Source organism: Mercenaria mercenaria, chromosome 4, assembly GCF_021730395.1.
Source record: "Mercenaria mercenaria strain notata chromosome 4, MADL_Memer_1, whole genome shotgun sequence".
Taxonomy (NCBI): domain Eukaryota; kingdom Metazoa; phylum Mollusca; class Bivalvia; order Venerida; family Veneridae; genus Mercenaria; species Mercenaria mercenaria.
In genome coordinates, this window is record NC_069364.1 from 53,165,746 (window position 1) to 53,185,857 (window position 20,112).

Sequence of the window (20,112 nt, forward strand, 5' to 3'; positions counted from 1 at the left end):
CAATAATAACGGCACTGTTAATGAAACAAGTAATACAAATACTAGTAATATTTCTATATTTGCGGAAAGGAAGAAAATATAAAAACGGATATTAAAAAGTCTATAAACGACTTGTGTGTGCCTTTTAGCAATAATGACAGCCATCAGACTAAAGCCGTCAGGCATTTATGGCACTAAGTCTGCCATTACGGTAAGAATGCACAGCCAAACAATATGTTAACCTCTGATCGTTATTATTATTATTTCTTTCTTATGCCTCATCCGTATGATAATTACTATATCATGACAGTCAATTAAATGAAGAAAAATGTATAGCCAACTTAAAGTTTAGGAATAGTTTACATTATAACATTTAAAGTGAAAACTCCCTGTTTTACTGTTTGTACATATGATCACAATCTTCAAATTCAACATTTGTTTAAAGATTCAATACCCTGTTTTAAAAAGTTCATCTAGCACACAGAAAAAGTTCTAAAATCTCTAGAGTAAATTTCTTAAATTAAGTACTCGCTATAACACTGAAAAATCAGATAAATACCACACCACATTTCTGTGAAAAATTTCTTCTGTAAACGACATGTATCGGAATAATTATAGCATTAATTGGTAAGCTAACTAATGTTATTGTAACGTATGATTACTATTTGTTCAACATTGTACAGTGACTACAAGTAAGCATTTATATTGACTGTTCTTTTTATATTCAACAATTGTCATGGAACTGCTTTTATTGATCAGAACAGTTTTTGTGTGAATAAGCTGTTCTGACATGTGGAATACAAGGTCTTTCTTTACAAGAGAATAAAAGTGTTCTGTCAACCTGAAATACCAGTTCTGTTTTTGGAAGAGGATAACAATGTTCTCTTAACCTGGAATACCAGCTCTGCCTTTACAAAAGGAAAAAGTGTTCTGTCACCGTGGAATCCAGTTCTGCATTTACAAGAGGGAAAGTGTTCTGTTAACCTGGAATACAAGCCCTTTCTTTACAAGAGGATACCAGTGTTCTGTCAACCTTGAATATCAGTTCCGCATTTACAAAAGGATAAAACTGTAACGTCAACCTGAAATACCATTCCGACTTGACAAGAGCCGGAATAAGATCTTTTGTCATCTTGTAATATCAGTTCTGCCTTTAGAAGATCATAAAACCGTTCTGTCAACCTGATTTGTCACCCTGGCTTTACCAGAGGATAAAACTCTTATGTTAACTTAGAACATTATTCCTGCCTTTTCAAGAGGATAAAACTGGTCTGTCAACCTGGAAAACAATCCTGTCTTTACTATAGGATAAAACTCTTATGTCAACTTAAAATATCAGTCCTGCCTTTACAAGAGGATCAACCTGGAATACCATCCTGGCTTTACCAGAGGATAAAACTCTTATGTCAACTTAGAATATCAGTCCTGCCTTTACAAGAGGATAAAACTGTTATGTCAACCTGAAATACCAATCTTGTCTTTAAAGCGGATTAAACTGTTCTGTCAACCTGGAATACCAGTACTGCTATTACAAGTGAATTTTACTAAATATTTCACTGCAGAATTACATGTGAAAAATCCCAAAGAAATAGATTAATCTAAATGCAATTGTAATCTTACTAAATTGTGGTAATACGCCTTAAGGATTTCTTTTTTCTTGCTTAACAACATTCTTTGTGTAGCAGTTTTTATTATTGTTATTACTATTATTATTAAAATCGTCTAATCGTTCAAAAGGGATATAATTGTATACTTTCTTGGATACTGTCATACATTAAGAAGCCACTTTCAATTAATTTCTCGCGTATTGCAATATATTAAGTAAGACTTTTTTGGATGTTGTGATATATGATGTGAGCCACTTGCAGTTAATTTGTTCGATATTGTGACTTTCTATCAAAGGTTTTTAATTTTCAGTTTATTTCTTCGAAACTTAAAGGTCCATTACTAAAACCCGAACGAGTATTATATGAAAACCAGAGTTTGTAGCTGAGACTTCCTATTTACTGAAAATATGGCCCACTGCATCGGTTCTGACCAAATAGTCATGAATATGTTCAAGAATAACTAACAAATAAACAAAAAATGTTGCCTATGTCAAACCGAAAGTATGCTTTCCGACTGCTTACGAACCCGTCGAGCATCTTCGGACTTTTCCGGAAGAATCCTCCAAAACGAGGCTCTAATTTATAAATAGATGCAAAATATATCATATGCCCAAACGATAACGTGATTTTTACAAACTTTGCACATGGAATTCAACAATTTTGTAACTCACAAAAACTTCATGAAATCATTCTTATAATACAGATAATATACAGCTATACTACACGTTTTCATAAGGACAATTCAGGCCCTTCCCGAATAAAAGTGTTTTTACAACTTCGTCTGTAAACATTTTCAGTTAATCTCTTTTCAGTATAATTTTAAGAATATAAATGAGTAACTGTCTTACACTGCAGAAACAAAGTATGATTGAAATTTATCTAAATACACCTATTTATGTATACATGGCTACATTAATTTAATAAGATTTTAGACATTATAAACACATTGTCTTGGCCTAATATATGTCATTGTCAATTTTAAATTTAAATTTTGTACATCTCATATTTTTCGTGCAAGTCGTGCATAATCACCATCATGGAAATACAGTTATTTTGTTGCGCGTCTTAAATGGATATTCGTTTGAAACAATTTTAAAATCACGTGATCCCGAAGAATTTCCGACCGATTACGGAAAAGCGATTAACACAAAAGTAGGACAAAATGACCCCGCATGTCAGTCTAAGAAAATACAGAAACAATCATTTGTTTCTCTGTACATGTGTTGATTTCAAGGGAATATTGCACGGCTATCGTAATGTTTAGTACTATATTTCAAAATGTGTAGTCTTTTTTTAAGATTTATGTCTATTCATTTGTCTTTATTTTGCACCTTTAACCATCTTTCTTTTAAACGTTTCATCATTTTTCAGTTAGAATGGTGGACGTACAAAGATCATGTAACAAACGAATGATTTCAGTTGTCGCAGTGATATTCCTGGTCAATATTGCATTGTATGCAGTTAGATATGTATCAATATCACCTCAAGGTAAGAATTTATATCAGTTCATCAACTTCAAAATAAATAGACGGATGTCCATTTTCATCAGCTTTTAATTATGTCTCACAATATATAGTCTGGTGTCTATTGTCATCCTTCTTTGCAAGGTTGCAATGTCTACACTGGTTGCCATTTTCAACAACATTTTTACTAATTCCTTACAATATATAGAATGAGTCCATTTTCAACAAACTAAAAATACTAGAGTTTACCTCATATACTATAAGATTACAACTAAACTAACGTGTGTTTCTATTTTAGTGATTTCATATGCCCTACATATCTTTTCATGACTCTTAGCTGGTATAGTAAGCTCTCGATCTTTATTTCTTAATTTGATATGATTTTAATCAAATTGGTATAGTAGGTGCAGTCTAAAACGCTTTCCAACATGATTATGAAAAAGACGGATTTGAATGTACTGTTTCGTCTAATGGTGACAATTGCTTGTTATTTAAAATACTAAAGGTAAAAGAAAAACAAACCAGCAACTATTAATAATAACAGAATCTATTTTGAAAAGTAACAATTCAGATATATTTAAAAATATGAACAAGCCGTCACGTGTAATACTAAGGAGCACGAAAAGTGCACCAAATTCTGTCGTGGTCAAATGTAACCCGATATTCGCATGGAATTACATAGACTCCAAACTGGAGTTCGTATATCCAAAGAATATATATCATCCCTTTGGCTCATTTCTCCTCCCGAAGAAGTATACATTTTCCCTCTATTTTTTTTATCAAAAAATCCCCTCGAACTGGTACAAAACTTTCGGATTTATTTCAGTTGGTGGTGACCAGAAATATCATCAGAATGTAAATTAAAACCTATAAAAGCTTTACTGAAGCATTCCTAACAAATATTTGGAACACTGAAAGTGAAACCAATCTACCGAAAATTGACGATTTTTCGTTTGACATTGATTTTCATATTTTCGTTTGTGTAAAAAAACCAGGAGCTTGGGAGGCTCAGGAAAAGCATGCTTATAGTTCCCGGCCCAGGCACTGGACATTTTTGAGATGCTCTTGAGTGTCTCCCACCTAACTAAGAGGCATGTACTGGTTCGTCACAGGAAAGACGGCTTCGCGTGTATCGGTGCTATACATCAGGCACGTTAAAGAACCAGACTGTCTATTCGCAAAAAGCTAGGCTAAGTTAGCCGGACAGGCATGTTTCTAAAAAGGTTTTCTCTCTATTTGTTCAGGGGGGACCTCCGCTATACATGTATTGTATCATATTAGTTTTGCTGAAAAGGTATTCAAAATGTATCTAAATGTACTTAAATAGGGTAAACGTAAGACAATCACGTCAGTGGAGTAAGCTGAACTCACTCTTACTCAACTGGAGCCCATTTTAATCAACGGTCTATACCATTTCTCACAATGTACATACAGACTGGTCTCTTTCTAAATAGTTCCATAAACGTATTCATCAGGTTTTCCCAATTAGAACATTATCCCTCAAAGTGGACAATACCGTGCAATATGACTTTTTGTAAGTAAGACGAAATAATCTCCTTATTTCTTAATATTGCCTAAACAGTTTGTAATCCATGACACATTCTATTCAAACTTTAAATGTACTTAAGAGTTATAGGACATTTACTATCATTAATGTTAGAAAGCTGAAAAGTAAATACAAGTTGTTTTTTAGCTTTAATCTTGTCACTTAGTTTGTTTGCAAAAATAAATTGTGTAAGATGTTCGTAGCAGATATATTTTTGTCTAAGACGCTGTAAGTATATGCAAAAATAAATACACATGGATAGTTTATTATTAATATAGATAGGACTTTATATTTCACTTTCGCAAGTTGGCAGTACATCACAAATATTCTACAACACTAACTAGTTCCAATATATGACAGATCCGATTTATTGCCTCGTACAAATATCTCCTTTTACAATAATCTTAAAGTACTACTGATGGAATTAACCATATTGCCTGAAAACCCATTAATACTGACTCAGATCTTATTTTTCAGATGGTGGTACGTCCGAAAACAAACAAGAATATGAGAAAAACAGAGAAATTGGAGCAGTATTTGCTGCTAGGCAACATCATCTTAGAGATGTATGTCTAATGAAAGGACACATTCCGCCCCTCACGGTGGCTGAAAGTACATTCAAAGGGGGGACAGTCGTTGAAATTAGACATAACATACTCTACTGTCCAGTTCAGAAGGTTGGTTCATCATTCTGGAGAAAGACTTTAACAGCCATGAGCCGTCAAGGCAGACTTAACTCCCCTTTCCAAGTGGAACCAAGTAAGAATAATAAACTTGAACTATACCAAAATTTTCGAAAGTCTAGTAATGGGACCACATATCAGAAAGACCTGTTTATGACAACTGCTACATCACTTATCGTTGTTCGTGACCCATATACAAAACTGTTCTCCGCCTACGTAGATAAACTCTACCATCCAAACTATCTATTTTGGAAGATCACAGGTAAACAGATCGCGAAAATGACAAAAAATAAAAATAGTATCGTATGTGGAAATGACATATCATTTTCTTCTTTTATAAAATATATCATTTCCAAAACAAAGGGAGGAGGAAGGAAACTTAACCGTCACTTTACTCCTATATACAAACATTGTCACCCTTGTAAAACAAAATATGACTTCATAATGAAATTTGAAAACTTCAAGGAAGACCTTTACTATATTATAGATAACTGGAATGCCAGATTTAACCTCAACATATCATTTCGAGATTTTGAAAGGCAAGCAGCCATAAATATTGCATCAAAACATATAAACATCAGTTTCTCCACAATTAAAATGTTTTCAAAAATCTGCAATATTTCCGTACATAATTTTTTATTACGCACATGGCGATTTCTCCAAATAAGTGGACTTCTGCCAAAAGAAATTGATATGCCATTTCCGAATAATGAAAGTTCCTCTCGTATAACAAAAGAAATGTACTTTAACGTTATCAAAGATGTGTTATCACGTGACATTGACTGGGCACGAGTGAAGAAGCAACGACAAGAAGCTCTCGTGCAAGCGTATCAGAGAATTAATAGGACAGACATGGAGAAACTAAGAAAAATAGTGAGACCCGATTGTCAGTACTTTGACTATGATGAATCTCCGGATTACTTGTTTGAGAAAAGTAGTGTAAAATTTAACTATTTTGATGGAATAAGTATGTCCTAAAAGTTTAACTTTTTATGCCATATGCTACCAAGTGTTTATAAAAGATACTGTGCACTAAACTTTCGGAACAATTATTTTTTATTAAAACTGTGCTGTGACAAAAGTTGTTGAAAATGCAGCTTTTCGAAATAAAGCTTTTTCTGTTACTGGATAGTCGATGTTATTGTTTTTTTTTTTAACTTGCGTCAATACAAGTTGTGAAATGTTCAATTCTTAAGCATTAATTGCAGCAGGAGTTGCCTTCCAGGCAACAAACAGAAACAGAACAGAACTCTTGATGGATTAAAGTTCAATGTTGTAAATACAGCAGTGACAAATGCCAGCATAGGTAGTATGCTTTTTCTGTCCTGTATTGTGTTAATAATTTAAAGGATTTATGAAGACTTTGAATATATGTTTGTGGTCATAAACCCAACTTTATAAATGTCTGTGCTATTTCTAGTATATATGGGATTTATGGTCAGGTAGACATGTTCTCTGATCAGTTTCATATCTTTTGAAAGGAAAATGCTTTGTTTTTAAATGTTAAGACAACATGCAGGTGAAAGCTTTCAGTCATGTCTTGTCAAGGCTGTCACGCCACGTTATAATATGTTTAATATTTAAGATCTGCTATATAAATATATTCTAAAAAATGAAACAATTTTGGCAGGGATGTACTTTTCAAAAGAATAATTTGTAATTTTTAGCTCGGCTTTTCTAAGACTAAAGAGAACTATTGCTCTTACCTTGTCATCGCTGTTGCCATCACCGTCAGTGTCGCTTACACATGCATTAGTTAAAGTGTTATGGCAAGCTTTTGACTTTGGCTACGCTACAGCTTCATAAATGTTTTCTCTGTTACCATCAAACTTCACATAAGGGGTGGTGTTGATATGGTATTTACATATAATTAAACATTAGGTCTGTACAGTATTTTATTGGTAAAGAAACTGCAAAAATATTATGCAAATGAGATAATAAAATATTAATAAGATATAATAGAACGTCGTTATTAAAAAATATCAAATCTGTATAAAAAACAAAACAAAACGAAATGCTAACACTGGTATTTTATAGAAAACCACAATTGATAGAATGTTAATTTAGCTAGATTTTGCTATATTTCTGACCTGGATATTTTGGGAAAAAGACAAATCTTAAATAAAAGTGATTCAACAACATTTAAAAATCAGTATATTTTAAATCTTCCTACTTTTTTTTATAAAAATATTTATGCATGCATCTCAACCCTATACTTTATTTAATATTAGCGAAAACAACATATTATAAGTACCTGGTAACTAATTGGTAGGTGGGTAAATAACCAAAAAGTTGTACGTTTGTTTAAGTCGGCAACACAAAAATAAAGTCAAAATTTACGCAGACTCAATCTGTTTATATTGCGATCCTTAGAAAATTCATATGAAATGATCGTAATACATATATTCCAAAAATGCAAACTTGTACAGAAAAAAAGTAGCATTGTTGCTTATTGTTGTTGTTGTTTACAGGTTTTGAATTAGATCGAGCATTGAATCAAACAGAATAAGTCAGTGTACTAAAAAGCTCAATTCAATGAAAAACATTAAAACATTACTTTATTTTTCTGGAATATATTGCTTTTCCTTTAAAAATAAATCAGTGATTAAAATCCATACATATTTTATTATATGACACCTCGCAGTAAATCAAACTGTATGTAGTAGTTAACGGAACCCTAGCAACTCCTTAGTTATAAAATACCTTAAAAATATATGTCTGCATTAAGATGATGTCTGTGCTACTTATGATTATGGCTGTGCTACTCTTCATAATGGAATATTTAAGTACCAATTTTGAACTTTTCATATAAATATTTGTTTTCAATGCAACATCAATGAATTGAAGTGAAATGAAACTGTTTCTTATCCTATTGAGTACAGCATTAAAATTAATGTTGCATCAATGAAACACTGTAATTCTGTATGATTGGTATTACTTTGGTAAAGAATTGGTTTAGAATTGGTATTGATAAAAAAAAACAACAACATCATGTCATATGGGTAACAAACGTGTACAATAAAAAATAATATGATTATGTTATATGAAATCACGTTAGCCTACTTCGATTCCAAAACAACCTTTAATATACAATAAAGCTGCGCTTACATTGTGAGATATCTAATTATTTATCGTCCACCCCTTTGTCAAAATAAGACTGAAATTAAGAAAGGTTTGTATTTTTCTCCAAAATAAAATATTGATGATTTTGTGATTCCTCACATTCAGAAAGTCTCCTTTCACCAAAACCTTCGTTTTCAGCCACATGAAACTGTACATCCGTTTCATTGCCAGGCTCTTTTTCAGGCTCAAGAATCAGGTAATCATGTTTTAAAGCCACTGCAAGTTCGTAACCATCGTTTCTTGGCAATGATTTATTAGGGCTGTCAGTCGTCGCATTGGTTTTTATTACTTTACTGTAGTGTACAGAAGCGCCCTTTTCTTCCTCGGTGATCAACTTCTCAGTATCCTTGGAATATCCGGGCCTGTGCATCTCATGTAACTCGTCTTCGTTGCCAGCCGCGACGGTCCGATATACTGTCATATCGTGTGTTTGTTTTATCTGTACAGCACTATTCAGATGTGCATATTCATCTGGTATCTTTATTTCAGAAAGAGATCCAGTCCTTCCAGCTATCGCATGATTGTATTCTGCTTCTTCATTATTCTTATTTTTTTCGTTCGTTACATTCCTTCCTATGTTAAGTTTTGACAGAGTATCTAAAGTGTTATACGTAATATCTCTCTTGTCCTCAGAAACATTTAACTGTAGTTCTTGGCCTGGTTGTTTTCCAATGTGGGAATAGTTCATATTTTCGGGTTTAGATACGGTGCTGCCTGTATGCTTTTCGCCTATATGTGAATACGTTTTGCTATCAAAACAACCACTTTTGTCTTTCAAATGTCCATAAGTATTGGCGAATAGTGTTTGATCTTCAGGTAAGATGTCTATTGTCTGGTACTCATTGTCAGGACATTCCTCAGTTATACCAATAGGAATTTCAGCATACCCACTATCCAAAGACTGGTTCGTATGAACAGATGTTGGAGACTCTTTTAGAGATACTTCGGCACCGTTAAATGCTATATTTGTTATAGCTGTTCCATGACTGTTTGTTTCTGTTGGATTATTTCTCCTGTAAAGAACTCTCGGGAGAGACAACTTGATCCTTCTTCTGAATAAGAATAATAGTAAGCACAGTGAAAACATAAACTTTTGCAAAAATATTACAAATATATGTGAATGAATTTACATAGAAGCTAATAATGTCAAACCTAAAACAGTTTTTACAAACTTGTCCATTGTGATAACGTGAAACTCTGGTACTACTTCCAGAAAAAGGTCCAATATTTACTTTTAATCATACCTAATTCCGAAATTATTTAAATGAAATAGAAAGAGGATGTTTTGTTTATCAAATCTTGCCGTGGCATGTGCTGTATAACAACACGTGATGTCGCTAAACATGACAAATCGTTAGATAAAGAATCTGAACATCAATCTCTTATTACATTACCATTTCCGTGGTAAAAATGTGTAACATCAGGAATAGAAAAGCGGAATATAACATCTTATATGAATCTTCGGTGCTATCATAATGTTGCATACATAGGTCAGGTAAGCAAAAACACTAATATTGGGCATTCACATCATTAGATTTTAAGAAATGTCGTTTTTGCATTTTAATTTTTCGTTAATAATTTTACCAGTGTATGTTTTTAAATAATATTGTTCGAACAGCGACGTTTTTGAAAATAAAATACAAAAGAAACAATAGATGTTTTACAGTAAGTCAACTACTTCACTTTCTCATGTAACAGGTAACCCATACTTTCTCATGTAACAGGTAACCCAAGACCGTCTGGTTAAAGTTATTAACTTTGTAAACTCATGTGTATTACCTTTTAATGCAGCAGACGACACCCATGATTACTGCAACAACAACAACAACAGCAACAACAGGAATAACAATGTACACAGCTTCATATTTGTACTGTCTTCCTAAAATAAAAAAAAGTTATGATTATTTCACCATGTCACGTTGTATTATAAATAATACATGTAGATCTATCTGTATTTATTACGATGTCGTGTGTTCATCGAGATTAAAATATATTGCATATTTACCGATTTTTTTTAGCAGAGCATAAGAGATTATAGAACATACCAGTGCAATAAGTGAACTACAGAACGCCACATGATATTGAGGAATACAAACAAATAAACTGCATCAAGACATACCAATCGTTCATTCATTGATTATGCCTAAAGAAATTTAAGACAACAACCTGTATGCAAATATGACATTTATTTATCATTATTATAATATGATAATAATAATAATAATAACTTTATTCAAAGAGGATAGCATATCTGGCTATAGCTAGTCTAAAATGCCTGGTCCTCTAACAATCATCCTAACATGGAATGTAAAGTCAAAGACATGAATCAAAATAATGTATTATGAACAAATTAATTCTTAGAGGCATAAACAGTAGGATTGACAATTAACAGAGATTAAAATATTATAAAATTATATACAAGTGGTGAAAGAATATGTGATATTTGTAATCCGCACACCAACGCTCTAAAACTCTTGTGTGAGAAAAGAACGGGGCACCTATCATTACACTTAAAGAAATAATATAAAATTCCGACTTATTCTATGGTTTATTTGCGTTTCTTGCGTCATAACCAGTTTCCCTATACACGAGGATTTCGCGTTGCAATTCATGTCACACAAATTCCATAGCTTGAATTTACAAAAATTAAATGTTATTAATTACATGTTACTATTGATTAGAAACTCAGACAGCACTGTCCCATTAAAATTGTCCAAATATTCCAAAATTGTGCGTATGTTATCAAAATTGTTTTAATTTTATTATAATCATTGTAAAAATATTTTGTCTAAAGATCAAACGCCGTTTACTTATTCATTTATTGAGTGCAGAAGTGTCATCGTAAGTATTCTACACAGACTGTCATAGACGGCCTCTCGTACAAAATCAACACGTCAACATCGTGCATTATAATAAGAAAACCATGTCAATTTATTTGTCTTCGGAAGGTGTCAAGTCTTTTATGCATATAAAGATATATTACCAACGACTGAATATACAACTAACGCGTGCGGTAGACACGCTTCAAGCCAAATCCATTCTACGATTTAATGAGGCGTTGTATTTTTTTTACATTTTTAAGTGTAAATAATTAGTTCAGTATTTAGTTTCTTTTAAATGCTAATACAAATGTCATAAACCTTCATAATGATAAATTATAAATGCATTGGTAAAAAGATGCATAAAGTTGAAATGACGATAAAAGTAAAGTAATATGAAGTGGAGGTGCTATCGACGTTATGAAACAGAAAGACATGCATACTATTGAAAACGCTTTAAAAACATTTGATGCCGAGACATTGAATACTAGATGTACTAAAAGACAACTAAAATGCTTTTTTATAAATAGAAAATTTACTATCAAGTCGTAAATGCTTGAAAGGCTTTTTTACTGCGATCTTAATTTCTTTTTATTAAATAATTAACGATACTTTTACTTGGTATTTGATTCTTTGGCTTCTCTCCAATAATGCAACATGACTTTGACCAAAATCATTAAATTTTGCCTTTGAGATTAAGAAAGCACGTATATTACAGACCGTGGTTATATATTCATTTGCCTTTGAGATTAAGAAAACACGTATATTACTGACCGTGGTTGTATATATCTGATTATCATTACTTTCTTTGTATCAGACAAATATAACACCGGTTTACTGTAAATTAAACATGTGATAAAGATCAATGCAGATATATGGTATAGTGCTATATGTTAAGTAGATATACGAAAACCGCCGAATGTTCCTCCAAGCGCTAGTGTGTATCCTAAATAATGCCCGAAGGAACACATACATTGTATATCTCCCTTTAATCATTAAAACTGGAATATCGTCATACGATTTTAATTGTGACGAAATCAAAAACAAAGATATTCACCATTTATTTGTAAAATAGGTATGGCAAATACTCGTGGATTTATCCCAAAAGTCATGTTTTCTTTACAATTAATGTATAATTATATATATTCAAATAAAAAAAAAAACACAAAGGTTGACCCACCTTGGGCCTTAGCATGTGGTTCCTTAGAGGATGCCGTCGTAGCAGTGGTAGTGGTATGAACAGCTGTAAAACAAACACATCAGTGATGATATCAGTAAAGTTTACCGGCAAATATGCTAGCAAATTACGAAACTATTGAAACCTATTTATTGAGAACTTTTTAAGTATTCCGCCTGAATAAATCACAAGAACCTTGCACTTGTTGTAGGTTCGCAGCTTCAAGACTCGAGTACTGGTTTTAGGAATATGTTAGATGTTGCTTCAACACATCCTCTAGAGTGAATTTGTTTTGCAAAACAAATGAAGTGTAATTCAAAATTGAGCATGGGTATTATGTTTTGGGTAAAGGTAGCAAGTATATTTGAAAATAAAAGTGAAATTTAAGATTGACAAAGGCGCAACAATATATACTACGTTTGCTACTGCACATCAGAATGGAGAACCTTATTTCTGAATTCCATCATAATAATAGCTTAACATTATATTTGAAAGAACATACGCGAGCGGTAGACACGCTTCAAGCCAAATCCATTCTACGATTAAATGAGGCGTTTTTTTTACATTTCTCAAGTGTAAATAATTAGTTTTGTATTTAGTTTCTTTTAAATGCTTATACAAATGTCATAATCCTTCATAATGATAATGCATTGGTAAATAGATGCATAAAGTTGAAATGACGATCGATATTTTGCGCATCAAAATCAGTAAAGTAATTTGAAGTGGCAGGTGCTATCGACGTTATGAAACAGAAGGACATGCATACTACAATGTTTATAGAAACAGTTATATTTTAAAACAAAAGTCCAATACAGACAATCAATTAATCAGTTTGTATCACTAAAACACCTTAAAGTCGCAACTAAGCGAAATTGGTTCGATTTAGTCTGTTTATGAGAACTAATGAAACGTGAAACACCCCTCATGCACTCCTCGCTAGAGTATCAGCTTAAGAGGAATCCTATTAAAGTAATATAATTCATAAATTATAATAATTGATAGATACTATCAACGGATTGCAAACTAGAAAATGAAAGTCGTTAAAAGGTTATTGTTAAAAACGCTTTAAAAACATTTGATGCCGAGACATTGAATACTAGATGTACTAAAAGACAACTAAAACTGCTTGTTATAAATAGAAAATTTACTATCAAGTCCTAAATGCTTGAAAGGCTTTTTTTCTGCAATCTTAATTTCTTTTTATTAAATGATTAACGATACTTTTACTTGGTATTTGATTCTTTAGCTTCTCTCCAATAAAACAAAACGACTTTGGCCAAAATCATTTGCCTTTGAGATTAAGAAAGCACGTTTATTACTGACCGTGGTTGTATATATATGATTATCGTTACTTTCTTTGTATCAGACAAATATAATACCGGTGTACTGTAAATTAAACATGTGATAAAGATCAATGCATATATATGGTATAGGGCTGTATGTTAAGTAGAACCGCCAAATGTTCTACCAAGCGCTAATGTGTGTCCTAAATAATGCCCGAAGGAACACATACATAGTATATCTCCCTTTAATCATTAAAACTGGAATATCGTCATACAATCTTAATTGTGACCGAATCAAAAACAAGCGTAAAGATATTCACCATTTATTTGTAAAATAGGTAAGGCAAAAACTCGTGGGTTTATCCCAAAAGTCATGTATTCTTTACAATTAATGTATCATTATATATATTCAAATAAACACCCACCTTGGGCCTTAGCATGTGGTTCCTTAGAGGATGCCGTCGTAGCAGTGGTAGTGGTATGAACAGCTGTAAAACAAACACAGCAGTGATGATATCAGTAAAGTTTACCGGCAAATATGCTAGTAAATTATGAAACTATTGAAACCTATTTATTGAGAACTTTTTAAGTATTCCGCCTGAATAAATCATAAGAACGTTGCACTTGTTGTAGGTTCATAGCTTCAAGACTCGAGTACTGGTTTTAGGAATATGTTAGATGTTGCTTCAACACATCCTGTAGAGTGAATTTGTTTTGCGGACAAATGAAGTGTTATTCAAAATTGAGCATGGGTATTATGTTTTGGGTATAGGTAGCAAGTATATTTGAAAATAAAAGTAAAATTTAAGATTGACAAAGGCGCAACAATATATACTACGTTTGCTACTACACATCAGAATGGAGAACCTAATTTCTGAATTCCATAATGATAAATTTCTGAATTCCATAATGATAATAGTTTAACATTATATTTGAAACAACATATCACTATTAAGACAGAACGCATGGATGACACGAAAAACTGTAGACTGTAATTTAAAAAATGATGAAATCTATAAAAAGATCTTTTGAATGCATTTGAAATGATACTAGAAACTGAAGTTGGCATCATCGTCCGCTATTAAAAGCTAAAAAGCAGACCATGTTACGTTAAGGTAATTTAACTGCGAAAAATATGTACGGGAGTATACGGTCCCGTATATGTCTAATATACGAATATCATATAAAGTAGGTATCTTTCGTGAAAGTATGATCAAAACCTACGCCTTAAACATACTTTTGAACCTTGACAATCCCTAACTTTGAATACTGACATAAACTGTTGAAAAGTATTTATGCTAAGTATGAATGAACGGATCCATGTGAGAAAAACATGAATGTCTAATTAAAGAATACGGGATTCCCGTATATGGAATGTATATGGAATGTTCCATATACGGGAAAAATGTTTCCGTATACGCCAGTTTATTAGGAGTATACGGAATGCACACACTCCCGTATACGGAACCATTTTCCGTAGTGTATAAACACACAAAATCTTACATATTTAAAGGTTTTCAAAGAAATGTGTTATTTTTCGAATGGTAAAAGATAATCGTTAAGTATCTGCATAAATTGGTTCAAGCAACTTCATACTAGAGGTAACTAGATCATAAATTTCTTACTTGGGAAACCTTGTCAAAAGTATGGAAAAATCTAACACACCTGACTGCACATTGTCTTCATTCGTTGAATGTATGGTTGCAGTTGTAGTTGTAGTTGTAGCTGTAGGTGTAGTCGGTGCTTTGAAATGTAAAATATATACATCTGTGTAATAATTTATGTTTTCTTTTGTGTGTGCAGCAATCTGGCTGGCTATCGATAAATAAACGTGTATGTAAGGTAAGGAAGGGAAAAGTCGCATTTAAGTTTTGTTTGATGTATGAACTTCATCTGGCTTCGTTACATATATTTCTTAATAATAATAATAATAATAATAATAACCGAGTGACTTAGGTGACCGGAACGTTTATTTAGAAGAACTATGTTTTAATACATCAATCCAAAAGGAAGAGATGCGGAATAACTTCACTAAGGCATAGTCAGAATGAATTTCTACACTCGTCTTTTCACCGATTCGGAGTGTTATAACATTGTCCATGCTATATTTCATTTCGGTTTTAATTTGTCTTTGTGTAATAAGTAGATAAATACGGAATCATTATTTCATGACGCATGTATGTTGCCAAATATAGTAGGTCGTGTTTAAATACGAGAGGTAACACGCCCGGCGTAGAAAGACTTAGGAGTGCACAGACGTCTTACTTTGGTGAGTTTATCTGTTAAGGCTAAAATCGTTCTCTTGTATCATTTGAATTTTAAAAGGTCATTTATGTAAAAAAGCAGATCCAATATGCAGTAGCACTCTTTCTCGACGCTTGTATGATACAGGGGCCAAATAATTTACCGACGTGAGTTTAATATTGCCATGTTTTAATTAAAATATGCACGCGTTTTCATAATAGAATATGTTAGAAACAGCTAAGATGGTAATTCATCATAAAAAAAGTTTTCAGATAGATTATTGTACAATAATTCTATGTATCAAGCATGTACTTTAGCATACCGCATGAATTTGCTCCTTTGCCATTGCAGTCTGGCTTAGCACCAATACCGAATAAACCTGAAAAATATATGCTAAAACATAAATTATACTAAAAAATACAGTTTGAATGTACAGGCCTAGCATTGTATGTGTGTAATTTACATGCTTTCTTAGAGAGTTTAATTCTTGAACAATCTACTGTCCTTAACAGGTGTTTTCTTTTAAAGATAACACAATACCACTGGTATTTTACGTCATTCACTCCAAGTTTTGGCACTATTTTTTAATTAATTTTGACTTCATTATTCGATGGATTAATGTTATCAACTTTTAGGAAATTCCAGTTAGCACAAAAATAAAACCTCTGTGCAAAAGTGTTGTAAAATTACATATTAAGGAGGATATAACGTGAGTGTCTTTTCAGACTGAATTTATCAAACGAGTTGAATAAAATAATAATTTAAAAACGCGAGGCTCTGTCGAGCACTTTATCAATTTCAGTAAACAATTTTAATAAATTCTATATGGAACATATTAATTTTATGTAATGGCTTTATTTCACCCCCGCAACGTCAACATTTTGTTTTGTTTTGAAATCTGTGACTTTACATATTTCTTACAAAGGGAAAACATATTAATTGCTAATTTAAGTACACGTCTATCATGTATCAAAAATTCAAAAATACTCTGCTTCATGCCTCACAAACCTTTATAAGGATGTGTAGTGTATATCTTGATTTTGCAAAAAGACAAAAAAAAAAAAAAAAAAGGAAAATGCTGCAATTCACGAAAACTCCCGTTACGATTTTGGTGCATCCAGTAGTAGATGTTATTCACTTTTTGGGCCGTTATAAATTGAAAAAACTAAAATATCAGGGTCCTGTAAGATTTCAATCATTGCATGATTTACTTTCGTTAGGGTTATCAAACATATTAAGTCACGATGAATTAAATGTGTCAAATGTAGGAAAAATATACACATATAATGAAAAACATGCAAGTTATCATGATGAGGCGAAAACATTTGTGTACAGCTATAAATGTTCTATCTAAACGAGGGGGTCAGGACCAAGCGACAGCCCACAAGTAAATAAACCTCTGTAAAAATAAACACTACTTTAATCAGACAAACATAAACTAATACAAATGATGATATTTGAGCTCTTACCTCACACACTGATATGGTCAATCCTTAAGTCTTCAAAAACTTTGAAATGGGGTTATTTTACAAGTAGCTAGACTAAAAATATATCCACATGTAACGGTGTACAAGCTTTAAAATTTGATTAAAAATCATAGAAAAAAACAACAACAAAAGTTCACAAGTAAAAATGAATCATGAGTAAGGAAAACTATGCTGTTGAAGAAAACAGTTATCACAACATTTTTTTTGTTTCAGTAAAACGCGGCGTTTGAGGATACATATATTTTACACGAATTTGACTCTTTCTGATGGATAAAGTAATAATTTCCAAGGTTTAATGTCCAGTCTTATAACTCATAAAGAGATTCAAAAAGAATATCCCGGAGTTCCGAAAATAACCGGCCGAGAAGCAAAGATAGAAACATTTCTAACTTAAAAACAAATATCACAAAATTTCATCTGCGATGTTGTTATAGTGCAGAGCGTCTCCAAACTCGCTTATGGCACTGGATGTTGCACATTCAACTACATAGATATACGATATCCTGGTGAAATTGAGACAAGTAAATATTTTATGGAAGACTCAACCTGAGAATTTATCGTGTTTGTGTGAAGTTATTTACCAAATGCTGATCATTATATATCAAAATTGGGACAATCGAGTTCAATGACGTCTTCTTATGCTTCCTTTATATGAATAAATTCGAGCAGTATTGTAATATCAACAATCTGTAAAACCCGTGCTGTTGTCTGGTGTTGTTCTCTTGATGACATTACAGAGAAATGGGAGTTTCATTCAGCCATTAACTTTATCTAGCACATTTCAAAATCAAAGATATCATGTTAGATATAAAGGTTTAACCTCACGCAACACTATTATTCACACAAACATACTGTGAAAGGTACAGATAAGCATCAGTATTTAGACTAGTTTCCATCCTATGTAGAATGGTATTCCTTTCGATCGAGAATAGTATTCGGTATATTAATGTCTATCCTATTTAATGCAGAATGGCATCCCGTATGATGAAGAATACTCGTTTGGTCTTTTGAGTGTACTCCAATTAGTCGAGAAAACTCTTCTGTATCCTGTATAATGTAGAATGGTGTTCCATACCGCAAAATACTCGTCTGCACCATACATTATGCAGAATGGTACTCCGTACAGTCGAGAATACTCATCAGCATCCTATATTAACTTAAAATAGAATGGTAGTCCTTATAGTCCAGAATACTCGTAAACATCCTATATAATTCTGAAGGTCATCCGTACAGTCCGGATTACTGTACTGACAGCCTATATCATGTAAAATTGCAGTCCGCGTAGTCCAGAATACTCGTATCCGTCCTATATCTTGTAGAATAGTATCAACATCCTATAGGATGTAGATCTGTAGTCCGTACAGCCCAGAAAAGCATTTATGCCCGCGGTATTATTTCCTACATTGACATTTTAATGAACTTTACAGTAGTTACCCCCATGTGTCATTTGATGAAGTATTTTATAAGGTTTCATGTCTGATGGAAAAATAAGTTTTAGCTATTCCTTTATGCAATTGCATGAATTCATGGTTACAAACTAGTTATTGCTAGTTTAAATTTCAATGTTTGTCAGATTATTAAAGAATCTTATAACATAAATTCTATAAAAGGAATTAGGAAAACAATGTTGACGTTATTCATACATATTGTTATGCTCAAAACAACTTTTTGCATAAACAGTTATGAGAAATTTGTTATGTGTAACGATGTATAATATGTATAGTAAAATTGCACTTTTTATATGCCTGTATTATTATAATTCATTATAAATACAAATTACAATTGATATAATTCATTAATATAAATCACTCTTCCTCAGTAATTTCGCCTTTATTTTGGCATCATTGTCAAATGGGGAGTCACGTAATTAATTTGTAATTCGTGCGTTTAGTAATGATACCACTGTACAATCTTTAAAAAATTTAAACGTATCAATGTAAAAATGTAATGCATTTTAGTTTGCAATTTACACATCGAAATGCAGGTTACATATATTAAGAGCCATTCCACATCTGATGAAAAAAAAAAACGACAAAATTATTAAAAAGTATTTTTGATTTAAATAATAATTATATCATTATTCATTGTGTAAAAGGAACAAATTAAATTGAAACAACTTCATTCAACAGCATTCTTGCATAAAAAATAAATACCAATCTACCTTGAGATAAACAAAATAGTAGCACAATTTTTATCACTAAATCCATATCGACATCTGGGTAAACGGCAAATGGGTAAAACTGTAGTACTTGCCTAGTTTAAATTTTCACAAGGAAGTGTTTAAATCTCGTGATATTTATAAACATCGGTAAACATACTTTTTAAAGACTGGTTCGTGACTGAAATTGAATAGTGAACAACAAATCGGTCATAAAGAAACATTTGGTCATATGATCGGGTACCGCTTATGAATAATTTGGGTCAAAATGACGTATTTTAAACGGACAAAATACACAGTTTTGTGTTACAAATCTACAATCAAAACTGCACTAAAAACGTGATGTTTACAAACATGACTATAATATATTTAAATGTAGTATTTTGTAACTTATCAAACTCAGAATATCCAGTTACGAATTAGCCTAGAGTTAAAACATACTGTAACTTATGTTCATCAGATTTTTTTGCTGTGTGGGTTCAAAACTCGGCGTAATACCGGCACAAGGGATGTGAGACCACTGTCTGTATGATAGAGATAATT

At 32.3% G+C, this 20,112-nt stretch overlaps 2 protein-coding genes across 6 annotated transcripts; one reads left to right on the plus strand and one right to left on the minus strand.

Annotated features, from left to right (window-relative positions):
* Positions 1–361: 361 nt before the first annotated feature.
* On the plus strand, positions 362–6,409 carry LOC123551718 (carbohydrate sulfotransferase 11-like). Its single transcript, XM_053541226.1, has 3 exons — positions 362–1,513; positions 2,958–3,074; positions 5,073–6,409. Exons 2-3 carry the CDS (start codon positions 2,963–2,965, stop codon positions 6,254–6,256), a joined length of 1,296 nt encoding a protein of 431 aa, XP_053397201.1. The 5' UTR covers positions 362–1,513; positions 2,958–2,962; the 3' UTR covers positions 6,257–6,409.
* Positions 6,410–7,155: 746 nt separating this feature from the next.
* Positions 7,156–19,669, minus strand: LOC123551717 (uncharacterized). 5 transcript variants are annotated; one of them, XM_053541217.1, is made up of 7 exons: positions 19,573–19,669; positions 16,247–16,303; positions 15,346–15,423; positions 14,106–14,168; positions 12,401–12,463; positions 10,181–10,280; positions 7,156–9,453 (listed from the first exon to the last, which is right to left on the minus strand). In XM_053541217.1, the coding sequence occupies exons 1-7, from the start codon at positions 19,616–19,618 to the stop codon at positions 8,442–8,444; spliced, it is 1,419 nt and encodes a 472-aa protein (XP_053397192.1). In that variant the 5' UTR covers positions 19,619–19,669; the 3' UTR covers positions 7,156–8,441. The 5 variants fall into 5 exon arrangements, with proteins under 5 accessions (XP_053397192.1, XP_053397194.1, XP_053397193.1 ...); XM_053541219.1 differs by lacking the exon at positions 12,401–12,463; XM_053541218.1 differs by lacking the exon at positions 14,106–14,168 and having other exon boundaries at positions 19,573–19,668.
* Positions 19,670–20,112: the final 443 nt, after the last annotated feature.